At 36.6% G+C, this 14,424-nt stretch overlaps 1 protein-coding gene across 1 annotated transcript; it reads left to right on the forward strand.

Moving 5' to 3' along the window:
• Positions 1–4,954: 4,954 nt before the first annotated feature.
• LOC138857514 (splicing regulatory glutamine/lysine-rich protein 1-like) lies at positions 4,955–12,925 on the forward strand. Its single transcript, XM_070110286.1, has 2 exons — positions 4,955–5,090; positions 12,318–12,925. The coding sequence occupies exons 1-2, from the start codon at positions 4,955–4,957 to the stop codon at positions 12,923–12,925; spliced, it is 744 nt and encodes a 247-aa protein (XP_069966387.1).
• Positions 12,926–14,424: the final 1,499 nt, after the last annotated feature.

Here is a 14,424-nt window from a genome sequence, read left to right on the forward strand (position 1 = left end):
GCATTGCTCAAACTTGTTAAAAGTGCGATACTATTCTTTTTTTAGCAGATTTCAATCAAATTTCGTACTGAACATTTCACGTACGCCCGTTAGTTACAAAATAACAACGACTGATTTTCATATAAGGACTTCAAATGATACCCCTTTTATGGTGTACAACTCGACCCAGTTGAATTAAAGTTAACGCGATTCAACTTCAGAACAACTATATTTTGGTTTAATTTTACGAATTACAACTAATTTCTGTTGAAGTTCTTTGATGTTGCCAACCTAAAAAAGCGAAGAATTGACAGATAATCAAACATCTAATGGATGTGGAGGGAAAAACTTAAAGGAACAAACTGGGATTATTTCTAGAAAGAGTGAATAAACGTTAAATTTGATTAGACTTAGATTAGATTGACGACGTAAATGTTGGTAAACAGTAACCCCACAAACAATTTGAAGTACGATAATACTTGAACTTAGACGGACTGAGTTGATATTAACAAAACAGATTTATAAAACTTCATCTTAAACGCAGTTGAGTTGTAAACCCTAAGAAAAGCATTATTTAAGATAACTTGACAGTACAATAGACGAAGCAAACGTCTATAAAGATTTCTGAGAAAAACGAAGTATGATATAGCATTAGTAGATGATTTAACAGAAAACAGGATGAGGACAGCGTTTTCTCAATGGTTTTCATAAATATTTTTGTGGTATCAAAGTAAGAATAATTCATTGAAGATTTTAGATAATTTAATGTATATATATTCAAGTGTATACTGCGAAATTTCTTAAGAATTGTATCTGAAATCGAGAATTTAATATATCTCTCTCTTTTACTGACGTAGTCGTATAAGAAATAAAGAATCTAATTTTTCAGTGAAAAAACCACTAGAAGAATAATTTTTTGTCATATTTAAACCTTTTGATTTCAGATGATCTAGCACTGCGTTATGAGTGGCACCGCAATTCAACCTTTTTTCGAGGCGCTTCAGAGCAATTGCTGTTACTGTCGCATTTTTTAATATTTCTCAATAAAAATTTAACAGAATATTCTTCAAATGTTTTTAAAAATAGACTTTAACTGTTTTATAAAAACAAAACATAAAAATGGGGTCTGCTTACCCCTACTCCCCCCTTAAAGAATCATAATCTCTCGATAGAGCTTCATGCTATGAAGAAAGTAACAGCCAGCTCAAAAAAGTTGTTTTAAAATAAATGTGTTCGAAAAAATTTTCAACTCGGGTGCTGAAAGAGAATTAATTTTTTTAAAGGCTTACAACAATAGAGCGAGTCGGAATTTTCATTTTAAAATGTTTCTGAATATATTTTTCAATAGTTTTGCTAAAAATTTATGAAATTACAAAAAGTCGATGATTTGAACCGTCTGATGAAAGGTCTGCTCGTATATTAGCCTTATCAAGTCAACTCAACAAAAGTTGGAAGACCTGCATTCGTTTCTGCTGTTTAACTGGCTTTTCAAAGAAGTGGTTTTAGATATTTTGATTAAAAATACTAATAAGTTTAAGATATTATATAATAGATGAAATTTAAGAATTCTTCGTTGTTGTACTTTTTTACTTTCAACGCATTCCACGCGCTTACGTAACACAACGAAATATCTAGCAACAGCTGTTGAGCAGACGGTGTTTGAGGTAACGGCGACTTTATTAAATTTTCAACAATAATTTTCAATGAGTTTGCAAATGCACCAACGCTTTCTATAAAGAAAACGTACTTTAAAGCAAAGCGAGTAGTTAAAAAAACTGAAATATCAATATCAACTGAATCGCAGAGGCGGATGAGAAGATATTTTGTTTACGCCAAGAAACTTGCCGGAATTAAGAAAGTTTCTTCAGCTACTGCGCCGAAATTGAAACACGCACAAAATAGCAAATTTAGTATCGAAATCAATTTTAATAGAGGATGGTGCCAGCAATGCAAAATACTTGATTTTAATAAGAAAAGGAAGAGCGCGCAACATCAGGTGTCACTAAAAGAAAAAGTAAAGGTTGTAAGCGCATTTTGTCAAAAACAAGGCTTATTTCATTAATTTTACCAGCATAGAAAAGGTAGACAGAGGCATGAATTTCATGTCAATGAAGGCGGAAAAACAAGATGCAAAATATGAGCTAAAGGCCAAACAAATCACTCACTCTTGACAAATGGGTACCAGCTGAATAGGGAGTCAGCGAGCGAGCGCATTTGTTAATAGATAACGTTAATGTACAATGCTTTCGGAGTATTTACATTATTTAAGCAGTCACACAAACACACGCAAAGGTATTTTACACATAAATACATATACATATGTATATATATTTATATACACAGTAAGCTTCTGAAAATATTATTATATCAAGGTGGAAGGTTTGTGCTACAATAAGCGCATTACTCATACGACACGTGCGCCAAAAAATAAACAAAAGCTTCAAGTAAGCAAGTGAAAGTTAATAATGCATACGCACACAAATATACGCATGTGTGCTTGTCAATATTAAGTATTATATGTTATCATAGAAAATAAAATAAATTTACTTACTCGCGCTGAAGTGACATTTAACTTGAAAACTGTGGCGCGGAGGGAATAATACAAGTACAAAGCAACGCGTATAAGCTTTTTTGCTCGCAAACTTTAATGAATAAGAGTACAAAGATAATTTTGTATATGGACATCCAAGAAGAGTGTATGAGTTGGTTATTTATCACTTGAAAAACTTTATATCTTATAAGTGAGGGATTATATAAGTACTAAGTAAGTAAGTTTAGAAGCATCTATTAATAAAGAGGTTTTTCTAGGATTTACAAAAAAACTTATTCGAAATATAAAAAGTTTTATTGCTATAACAATAACAAAAATGCAAACAAATAAATTTTTTAAAAATCATTTATATTTTCTCAAGTAAAGTATGTTTTTCTGGAGGTTGATGTTTCAATTTATTATTATACAGTTTGCCAAAATAAAAACCTATGACGTAAGAGTTTTTATTGAAAGTTAAGGTTTTTTCAATTTCAAATCGATATAAGGTTTTCTCTTTAATACATATTTTAAATTTAAAAAATACAGTGCGCTTGGGAATAAAAAGATAAGTTTAAACCAAGCTTAGCGAAACATTTTTTTTTGTAAAAATAAAATACCCAAAAACTTGTGTATTCGAATTTGTAACTTAAACTTTGAAATTATGTAAAAGGTTTTAACACAAAAGTTGTCGATCTTTTCATTACCTGCAACATTGCCATATAACATTTTTCTATAGGACTCGTAGGTTTGGTGGAAATTTAGAAAAATCGTTTTTAACCCTTAAAAATTCAAACACCCCCCTCCCCTTCCTCTTCCCGACCACAGATCGCCCGTAAATTATTTTTGTTTTCATTTCTTTTATTTTATCTTTCGTTTCTAATGCTTTCAACCTACTATAAATTTCCTTCACTTTTTATCATTTTCGAAGGCTTCTGCAGTGGTCTATATACATACATACATATATATATATGGATAAAGTTAATTCTTAAAGACAGTTCACAACAAAAAAGTGCGCAAGTAAATATAACTTGAAAAATTCATAAAGTGATTAAAGAGCATTAAAGATTCAGTTTGCCACGAAGTTTGTAACACCCATAAATCAACATCGGAGACCATATAAAATATATATAATATATCTATATATATATGATAAGCAGAGTCGATTAAGCCATTTACGTTTGTCCGTCTGTATATATGTCAACTAGTCCCTCAGTTTCTAAGACATCGATAGGAAATTTCAAACCCAAAATTTCTCAAACTAATGCAGATGTAGTTAAGCAAGGCAAAGTAAATATCGGGTGGTCTATCTGTCGCCTCCGGGAATACTCATCTATCACTCGCTGCTTTAGGTGTTTCGAAGTGGAGCATAAGGCGCATAAATGTGGCAACACCATTGATAGGTCTTCCCTCTGTACACGCTGCGGAACCTCAGGACACGTCGCAAAAGTATGCACTAATGCCCCGAGCTGTATGCTTTGTAAAGGGAAACACTCTGTCTTGAGCACGGTCTGTCCGAATTATCTAGAGATGAAAAACTTAAAGGAAAAATGAAGATATTACAATTAATTCTTAACCAATGCGCCGCAGCACAAGACCTGCTAAAACAGACGGTGCTAGAACAAAAAATAGATGTCGCCCTGCTAAGCAAGCAATATACTCAGCGTTCGGAAAGCACTTGGATTAAAGATATAAGTGGCAAGGCAGCAATATGGTCATGCAAAGACAAGCTTTCACATCGTGCTCCAAAGGAGCCCAAAATATATGTTGTAAGCTGCTATGCTCGTCCAAGCGCGTCAGTAAATTAATTCAAAGACTTTCTCCTTGAGCTGTCTCTAGAGACGAAAAGCAATCTCCGATAATAATAGCGGGAGATTTTAATGCATGGTCTACTGCTTGGGGTAGCAGACGCACGAATCGTCGTGGACGTCTTATACTAGAATTATTAAGCGAAAACCAGTATGCTGGTGGAACGAAGAAATCGCCACGCTGAGCAAGCTCTGTCACTCAGCTAAACGTCGCTTACAGCGTAACCAGGGAGGCGAGAATGAAAATCGCCTTAGAGAAGCATTTAAACACAAAAAAAAGCTCTTCAAGTCAGCAATTACGCGTATCAAAAGAGGCTGTTTCGAAAAGCTTTGTGAAGAAGCAAACATAGACCCCTGGGGAACCTCGTACAAAATATGTATGTCAAAATTTAAAAATATGTCGCAGCAACCTAAAAACGCAACATTTATGAGGAAAGTCGTCGACGCATTATTTCCAACACATGACACCATTTCCTATGCTATGCGAAACGATGTTACAGAGCCCCCTCTATTAGTCACAGAAGAAGAAATATTGGCTATCGCGAAAAAAATTAAAAACTGCAAAGCGCCTGGAATAAATGGTATACCAAATAGAGCCCTAAAAGAAGCCATGACTCTGAGACCCAGTTTGTTCGCTAAAATGTGCAATGCGTGTATATTGGAAGGCGTGTTTCCCGACCCGTGGAAGGTGCAGCATTTGGTTCTACTACCAAAACCTAAAAAGCCACCGGACGAACCTTCATCTTATCGACCATTGTGCATGCTCGACACGATTGGTAAAGTGTGCGAAAGCATTGTAAGAAACCGCTAGGAGTTAGCAATCCAAAAAGCCGGCGGATTATCAGAAAGACAATACGGCTTTATAAAAAAGAGCTCCACTATTGACGCACTAAGAGAGGTGGTTGATACTGCGATATATGCAGTAAATAGCAAAAGATGGAGAGGTGGCACAAAAAAGTATTGCGTGCTAAATACTCTGGACGTGAAGAATGCTTTCAACTCCGCAAAGTGGGCAAATATAATCAAAGCTCTATACGAAATACGCCCTCCCCAATATCTCGTAAATATTATAATGAGCTATCTTAAAAGATACAGAGCTACGCTATCTCGAGTGGAGTACCGCAAAGCTCGATCTTAGGTCCACTACTATGAAATTTTATGTAAGACGGGGTGCTAAGAATACATCAACCAAAAAACGTGAAAACATGCGGATGATCTCATAGTGGTAGCAGTGGCTAAACACCTAGATGACCTCAGGCTCAAATGCAACGACTGCATAAATGGTCTGCGCCAATGGTTTGCTACCATCAGCTTAGAGCTGGCTGAGCAGAAAACGGAAATCTTGGTTATCACTCACCATAGGGGGGTGCGAGATTACTTCCCAGCCGCAGCTGAAGTATGTGGGAGTAATACTAGACTCCAAATTAAAATTTAAAGAACACCTGGTGTATACTTCCGGCAAAGCAAACAAAATTTATAATGCGCTATCGAGAATGATGGCCAATAGAGGCTGCGTGCGTTCCAGCCGGCGGTTTTTAATATCAAAAGCAATGAGTTCAGTAATATTGTATGCATCCCCAATATGGATACAAGCGCTAGACATAAAATCATATACTAGACAAATAAACGCAGTACATAGGCTTTCTGCAATCCGAGTAATAAGTGCTTTCCGAACGATATCAAGTGATGCTGCTGAAGTACTAGCCAGCATGCCGCCTATTGACATCCAGGGGGACGAATTCGCGCGACTGTACCAGCTGTCAGTGTCATCTTCAGGAGTAAAAAAAGAGGAGAGAACCAAGAGCCTAACAATGTGGCAGCAACGGTAGCAAAACTCATCTAAAGGACGATGGACTGATAGACTGATTTCGGACATTCATTCGTGGATAGACAGACGACATAGGGACTTGAATTTCCACCTAACCCAAATACTGAGTGGGCATGGATGCTTTAGAAAGTATATATTTCAAATTAATCATGATGTTAGCCCGTATTGTCCGACGTGTACAGAGTGCATAGAAGACTCTGAACACGTATTTTTTCAGTGCCCCCGCTTTTTAAATATTAGGGAAAAGTTCAAATCTACTCTCGGCGGTAGTGTAACGGTGGAAACTCTGACAACACATATGTGTGTGGGTTTAGCGGATTGAAGTTCCACACTTCGGCTTTCGATGCTTTCCCCTACTATAAAAAAAGGGAGAAAGCGCAAGCCAGGCGGCTGAAAATGTGAATAGTAGAATGTAACAGCCAATCATGCGCAATTTTGGTTTCGTCGATTCCGTTCCGGTAATTTTGATGTCAAAGATGCAGCACGCTCTAGAATACCAATTACCGAAAAAATCGATCAAATCACCGAGTCCAAGCACCGATTACAACTGTCCAGGACCTAAGCAGAGCACAAAAACCCGTTTGTAACCATTTGAATAAGGCTGGATACGAAATAATTTAATTAAAGCATTTAGTTTCATGTGACAATAATGAATTTCTTTTTACTACACCTAATATTTATAGTTTAACTCACGTCCTTTCTCAACATATTACTTTTTTGAATATATAACAGAATAAAGTCACGTACTCATACATATCTCTAAATGACTGTAAATACGCACCCACCCTCCAGCCGCATCTATTTAAAGTCTCTTGCTGTTCATGTGTTTACTTAAGTATTTACTTTGGCTCGATAGCATACGCACTCCTTTTACAGAACTTATGTCAGCTCACTTACAGCACCTGGATTTTCCATGCTTATTTACATTTCGTTGTATCTATTACATAATGCACACAGCTTAAGTAAATACTTGCCGAGCATAATTTTGAATTTGCTTAAGGTAAATCAAGGTTAGGCTGCTTGTAGATTTATCTGTATTGTTATATTTAAACAAAATTTGGAGTCTCGAAAGTGATTTGTCAGGGAGTAGCCTAACGGTTAATAATTAAAAAAACTTACAGTTTTAATACATATTGAGTGATACATATTTATCAATATATAAACGTCATATAGGGGGAATTTTAATACTTACCACTTTTAAGGTGACCTTCTTAAAAACTAAACCTTTTATTTTAGTTTTATTTAATAATAGTGCCAAACAAGGAAATAAATACGCACAGTTTACACCGTGGCCCAAATCAGTCTTATCATAAAATAACGCGATGCTAGAGATAAGGAGTGTAGAAGTCCTTTCACTAGCCCTGAGCGCACAGTAGCGACGCAAGGCTAATATCGCTGCCCTATTATCGGAGTGATTCACCACTCTGAAGGAAAAGTAAATCCACTGCTACCTTTATTGCAGCCACCTCCGCTTGGAAGACGCTGCAGTGGTCAGGAAGCCTAAAACTGCAACTGATGGAAAGTTTCTGACAATACATCTGTAAAAATGCTCACCGTCTCTCTCCTCTAGCGAGTCCTTCCCTCCCATGTCATCCTCGAAGGTATGTGAGCAGAGAAGATACAGCCAGGACTAGGCTCGGCAACCTGCTAATCAAAGTATTTTGGAATGAAATGAAAGTGTACGATGATTCTTTGATCAGATTCTTTGAGTCTGAGTGCAGCTTTCGTGGACATACATCTTGCGGCTATATCCATGCGGTTAGTAATAAAACTAAACGTTTTTTGGCTTTCAGTCTGTTTAAGTGACCGCTAAAAAATCGAAAGTGTAATAAACAATCACATAGAACGTGGACGGTTTTACTTTGAACTTTTACAAACATAGTGGGCAACGTTTTGACAATGGAACCTAAATTGTTTGATCTAAGCGGAAAAAGTGACGAATAAGAAGCCTGAAAACTAGTGGAAATGATTAACATTGATCTGGTCTTAGACAAAGCTTGTTGATAAAGACTAGCTAACCTTTTTCGAAGATTTACGTTCATTTACCAAAATTCATTGATAGGAAATCGAAAAACATATTTTAGTACACAATTATTTCCGCAGCAACTAGTAGACCGATTTCAACCATATTTTTTATTTAGCATTTCATTGAAACCGTACGTTAGAGTTAGATTTGAGCGAGAACGGACTACGGAGTATGAGGCTCTCCATTTTACGACTGTCTTCATATCTCATATATGGGTCAATATTTTAGGTACCCGAATATAAATGAGAAGACAAACTTTCTTAAACATAATATTACATGCCCAATTTGCTCTAATATTATTAACCCACTAAACATATGACCCATACACCAACAGAAAATTTACGCAGTATTTTGTCATACTGTTTTTACTATCATCTTTCGTTTTCCACCTGTAACCCACTTCTCGCCAATTTCATTATCCTACTTATATACTCCTGTAGTATTCCTATGTATTTTTCTATCCACCCATCCTACAGTCCCTTGTGTTTTTTAAGCTTATGACCTTATTTTTGTGATTAATAATTCCGCCCTAATTATTCGAATGCCTCAGTGTATGAAAGCTACCCACAGCCACATCGACATTCACACTCAGCACCTACTCTACCCTACGCACCTAATACAGCATATCATCAGGTGTTTTTCATGTCATCTCATAGGAGATGAGGGTAATTAATTAAAACAGCTATTTGGCGCATCGGGGGAGGTATCGCAAGCGACAGCTGGTGGTAAATGGTGATAATGGCGAGAGTTTGTAATTGTTTATTGGCGTCAAGAAGGAAATGAAAGTCAAAAGGCGCATAAATAATAAATTCTTTCACTATCAAGTAAATATGCTGAAATTAAATGGTTAGATATTGTAGGGAATAGGAGTATAATAAAAGTAAATTTATGACAGTCAAAACTTGTAAATAATAAAAAAAAAATGTAAATATCTTAGACAACTTTTAAGAAATATGATAGCTGAAAGTGAGATTAATGTTAAGCATTGTTGACGGTTGAATGAAATTTACGGAGTTTAAGGTTCTTAAGGTTCTCTAAGAATGAACTTGATTTTTGGTAAGATGAGTTGGTTTCTCTATTCAGGAGATGAAATTATCTCTAACTTCGAAGCTTTTCCCTTCTCTCTAATCTAAAGAACGCGCATTCTAAAGTTCATGCCCAATGTACCATAAACTCGACAAACAGGCAGATGTAAATCGGAAAGTATTTGCTGAAGACAGTTATAAATAATCTATTAAATTAAACCGAAGTAATCGAATTGAGAACGATTAGCCTAGTTATTTATAACTCATCAATTTTTTCCAAACGCGGAAGGTGCCCCACTCTGGTCCCCACTTGGTCATTTTAAACTACTACTACTAAATATTTTTTTCCCCCGGATTGGTACGACCTTTTTTGTTTTCGTTCGAAATTTGATCTCCATATGTCAATTAGTGTGTGTTGGGCATCTGTTTATTTATGCCGCGAACAGCTTACCTGGTTCATAACAAACAAGTTAAGGCGGGTATATAAAATAAATAATATCCATTAGGTCGGGCCTTATATGCACAAAAACTTGTAAATGAGTGATATTATATTTGTATTGTTTAATAATTAAATAATAAAAAAAGTTAACTCCGGTTGCCTGAAAGCTATAGTACCCTTCAAGGTATCTCGTCAAATGAAAAAGATTTTTATGCAAGCACTTGATTCTGATCGTTCAGGTTGTATAGCAGCTATATGATATAGTAGTCCGATATCCGCGGTTTCGACAGCTTCTTGAAAAGAAAAGGACGCGTGTGAAATTTCAGATCGATATCTCAAAAATTTAGGGACTAGTTCACGTATATACAGACAGACAGACGTGGCTAAATCCACTCAGCGCATCACCCTGATCGTTTATATATATATTTTGTAAGGGTCTCCGACTTTTCCTTCAGAGTGTTATAAGCTTCGTCACAAATTTAATATACCCTTTTCAGGGTATAAAAATTGAACAACGAGTTTGCTTAGAATTTTTTGTTTCCAATGTAATCACGGCTACGGGATCGATGAAAATGTTGTAGAAGTATTTTGGCGGGTCAAAATTATTTTAGTGAAGGTCGTGAAGTTATTAAAAACATCGTCCACCCACTGTTAGTGATGATAACATTGAAAAAGTTAAAGAAACAGTGCATTAAAGTCGTCGTGTTGACATCAGAGAAATATCACAAGATCTGAACATCTCTTTTGGTTCGACTCAACACATTTTGTTTAATGGTTTGGGTATAAAGCGTGTTAATGCTAGACTCGTACCAAAAGACCTAATTCTTTTGCAAAAGCGACATATAATGACGAGACGTGGGTTTATGAATATGACGTCAAAACTGTCCAACAATGGCGCTACAAAGATGTGCCGAAACCGAAAAAATTAAAATGCGCTGAAGAGAAATAAAGTCGTCCTAATCGAGGCGTATTAGCTCAGCAGCCGATTTTAAAGGTAAGAATAAATGCGATTCATCGGCGTCGGGTTTTGTTGTGCTGACTATGAAAATTGTTGAGAATTTTTATAAGGTTGAAGCACCCAGAGTGTAAATTAACTTGCAGAATGATACACATGGATTTCTGCGATGCTAAAAGTTTCTTACTATTGCTAGCAACTAATCATAACATGCCTTTCCACGTGTTTTCGCAGAATTTTCTATACTTAATATGAAGGCATAGCTTTTTCGCCATAGGTCAGTAAGTCTCCCGAGGATAGTTTCAGCAGTGTAGGGGGTCTAATACATTTAGTTGCTCAAGGTGTTTACTGTGGTTGGACTTATATTCTTACTTAGGTAAAAGAATAAGTATATTGTATATGTTTATTAATTGTAATACTTATGAGTATTAAGCCTTCCAACCTACTTTTAATTTCCACTCATTTTCAACTTTTCAATCCTTGCTATTTTTCTCGTTATATTTCAACTTACGCGAAGGGTTTGGCCGCGTTATGGGTCAATTTCAGCGACTATCGTGGATTCAATTTTATTGGTACCTCCTGTTTCCCTTTCCTACTAATTTCCAAATTATATTTCCGTGTGTCATTGCCTGAGTGGTTAAGCTACAGATATTGCATATGTTCCTCGATGTAAAATATTACGTACTGTTATTTGTACAAAAAACAACGTAACTACGTAAACTAAAATATCTCTATTTGAAGCTTCCGACATAACATATAAATAAATAATGCTAAAATAAAGTGCAACGTCATTTCTCAAAGGTGGTCACAAATTGTCCCAAAGTCGACTAATTCTATATTAGAATATTATCGTAAACTTATGTGAGTACATAGTAGAAGTGTGTGTGAATTTTGAATTTTATAAATCATTTTGCCAACTTCAGAATTTACGAAATTTAATATTCCGCAAGTTAGCAAACTAATTTCAATAATCTCCAACTGCAACAACAATTAGCATGAAACCTCGCGGATGCCATATAAAAAAAAATGTTTGGGACATGTCAAAGTTTTGCATGAATTCCCAGCTTCTTAGGTCAACAACATTGGACAATGTTGTTTTGAAGATTTGTTAATATATTTGTGGCTTACCTACTTATTGTTTTTTCTATTTTTTTCTAAGTTTCCAAGTCTTTGCAAATTTTCGCGAATGAAGAACAAGTTTATTCTTTGCATACATTAAGATATAGAATAAAATACTTATATGCATGAATATGTATTTGCAGTAGTGCGTTGTTGTACTCTTTCTTTATTACAGAAAAGTTATAATTATACATTTTTGCGAAAGCGCATATATAACCATCAGGCACATGGGAGCGAAGGCAGTTCAATTTAGTTTTTTAAATGTTCGAGGTAAATAACGGCATCTCGAACATTAGATGAAGATCGCAAAGTTACATTTAGTGCCAGCACTGCTGTTTATAGCGGCTGTGAAACTGGAAATTGTTGGTGGGTGAAACTTAAAATATCAAAGAATAAAGCATATACACTCAAGATCAAATTTGACCTGAACTGGTCCATTTAAACTGCGCGCACAAACCTAATCGATTAAAAAAATTTCTTAGATTGGTAAAACCAAAAGGTTGTCTGCCGATAATTATTATTTCTTTTTTATTACTTCATTTTTTTATTTACTTGTTTTTGAAAAAAAAATAAAAATAAAAAATAACGGGTGATATTAATAATATTTACAGCTTCTCAGTACAACGAGTTCTACGATGGCAAGTTGGGTCGCGTTTTATCAGCCGATTTCATCAATCAATTAGCATTAAAGGGGCAAACTAGCAACCCTACATGCAAGCCTGACACCTCAACTGAATCAACATCGCCTGAATATGGTTCAACAAGTTACACAGACCATCCAGAACATTCAACAGCTACAGATGCGGAAGTTCCCGAATCACACTTTACAACAGAAGATCTTCCATCTACTGGTAGCTACCATAGTACAGCGAGATCACTGGATTATAATTACGATTCACCTGTGAGTTCAAATGGTCGCAATGTAGAGCAAAACACAGCAAACGCCATTTACATGGCGCGAAACCAGCAAACGAATCGTATACGACGACGTAATCCCTCACAACGCCGACGTCGGGAAAATCGCCGCAGACGACCAACAGCACAAAGGCGCAGACGTCCATCGGCACAAAGGCGTAGACGACGAAATCGTAACAACTCAAAAGATCGTCGCAGGCGACGACGTGAAGAACAACGCAAACAGCCTCGCAGAGTAATCGTACGCAGACGTAACGCGAACAAACGGAATAATGGTCAAAGAAATGAACGTTCTCAGTTATAAGTTTAATAAAATTTAACACTCGTATTTACATGAAAACATACGATTTTTTTAAATGGATGGCAAAACTCAATTTGCCTAAAACCACTTTTGAAATGTCGGGGTCTGCAGAGGTAGGTACACAGTAGTAATAAATGGACTTACTGCTCAGTCATTGAAAATGAATAAAAATATGTATGAAACAGACTCAAAAAGCTGCGGAACGGAACAGAATACCGATCTTTGAGCACCCGACTTCAAAAACAAAATATTTTAAGTAGGCAAACAATATCCAATATTAATAGAAAGTTGTCAGTAAATAAACTTAATTATTCTCTTAATATAAATAATACTACGTTTTGGTAAGCAAAGAAAATCTTTCTAACGAGAGTGTCCATATTTTATAAAAATAAGGCGGAGTAAAGAAATGGGTTCAGTACCAGGTATGTAATGCAAGACAAATACCTGGGCCTGATCATGAGGGAAAGGATGTGTTTTACTCAACACTTGGCGAGTTTGAAGAAGCGAGTGCAGGCAATCATAGGCAAAGTGCGACGCATTCTGAGGTGCGATTGGGATCTTGGATGCCATACTGTTCGCACCATATATTGTGGTTTATTTGTGGCTTGTGTCGCTTATTAAGCTGCAATATGGTGGGTCTCGGGTCGACGAAAACTCCTCTCTGTGCAACGTTGTATGATGTTTGCATGTATATCGCACCGTTTCGATGAATGCGATGCATTTCTTATTGGGTGCACCCCCTCTTGGTCTGATTGTCATACAGCGTGGTGTTGCATTCAGGTTAAGAAGGGGTTTGAGTGTGTCATTGCCGCAGAATGACTGGATTTCCGATGACGATGTAGAGAGGGAAGGATATCCTGGGAGCAAGAGGCTTCTAGATGCTAGGATTAAAAATAAGTGGCAAGACCGTTGGGACAATAGCCCGAGTACATCCGGGACGTTAGGTTTTTTGAGGGTAACCCAGACTTCAAAATTTGTCTGAGCCTGGGTTTTAATGGACGTTAACTGGTCTAATGGAGGTTTAGATCTTAGCGATGTGATCTTTCCTAGTCGGAATGCCGAACAGTTAGATTGTTTGCGGCGAATGTGTTTCGGGATTTAGAATTAGCTTCTTGTGTGGATGGTGCCTCGTATACGGTTCAACACCTGGCCCCCACTACAGAGCAGTACGGAAATTCAAATGGTAGTAGTTTCGGCTACGAGGTCTGACCGGAGACTTAATTCTGGCGCCCTTGCAATCGGCTGCCGGACCCAAAGTACTGCAGAGGTTTTAGATGGGCATCGAACCCATCCAAGGTGGTTAGTGTGTCTATTCCACAGTGGCCATCGGTACTAAAAAATGCTTGGCAATTCAGAGCGCTGATCAAGGCAATGATTTCATCCGCTGCGCTTTTGAGCGCCATGGGGTAAGGCTGTCGTCAGCAAGTACACGCGTTAAACACACCAAACCTTGTAAGTTTTTTGACATGACGTAAGAAGGTAAGCCTTTATAACAATTTACT

The sequence above is a fragment of the Bactrocera oleae genome, chromosome 5, assembly GCF_042242935.1.
Source record: "Bactrocera oleae isolate idBacOlea1 chromosome 5, idBacOlea1, whole genome shotgun sequence".
Lineage (NCBI taxonomy): Eukaryota > Metazoa > Arthropoda > Insecta > Diptera > Tephritidae > Bactrocera > Bactrocera oleae.

Excerpts from the sequence above, each read along its gene's own strand:
- LOC138857514 (XM_070110286.1), top strand. The coding sequence starts at position 4,955 with ATGTGCAATGCGTGTATATTGGAAGGCGTGTTTCCCGACCCGTGGAAG. Across the intron at positions 5,091-12,317 it reads GTGCATGCTCGACACGATTG|CTTCTCAGTACAACGAGTTC; the intron begins GTAAAGTGTGCG and ends TAATATTTACAG.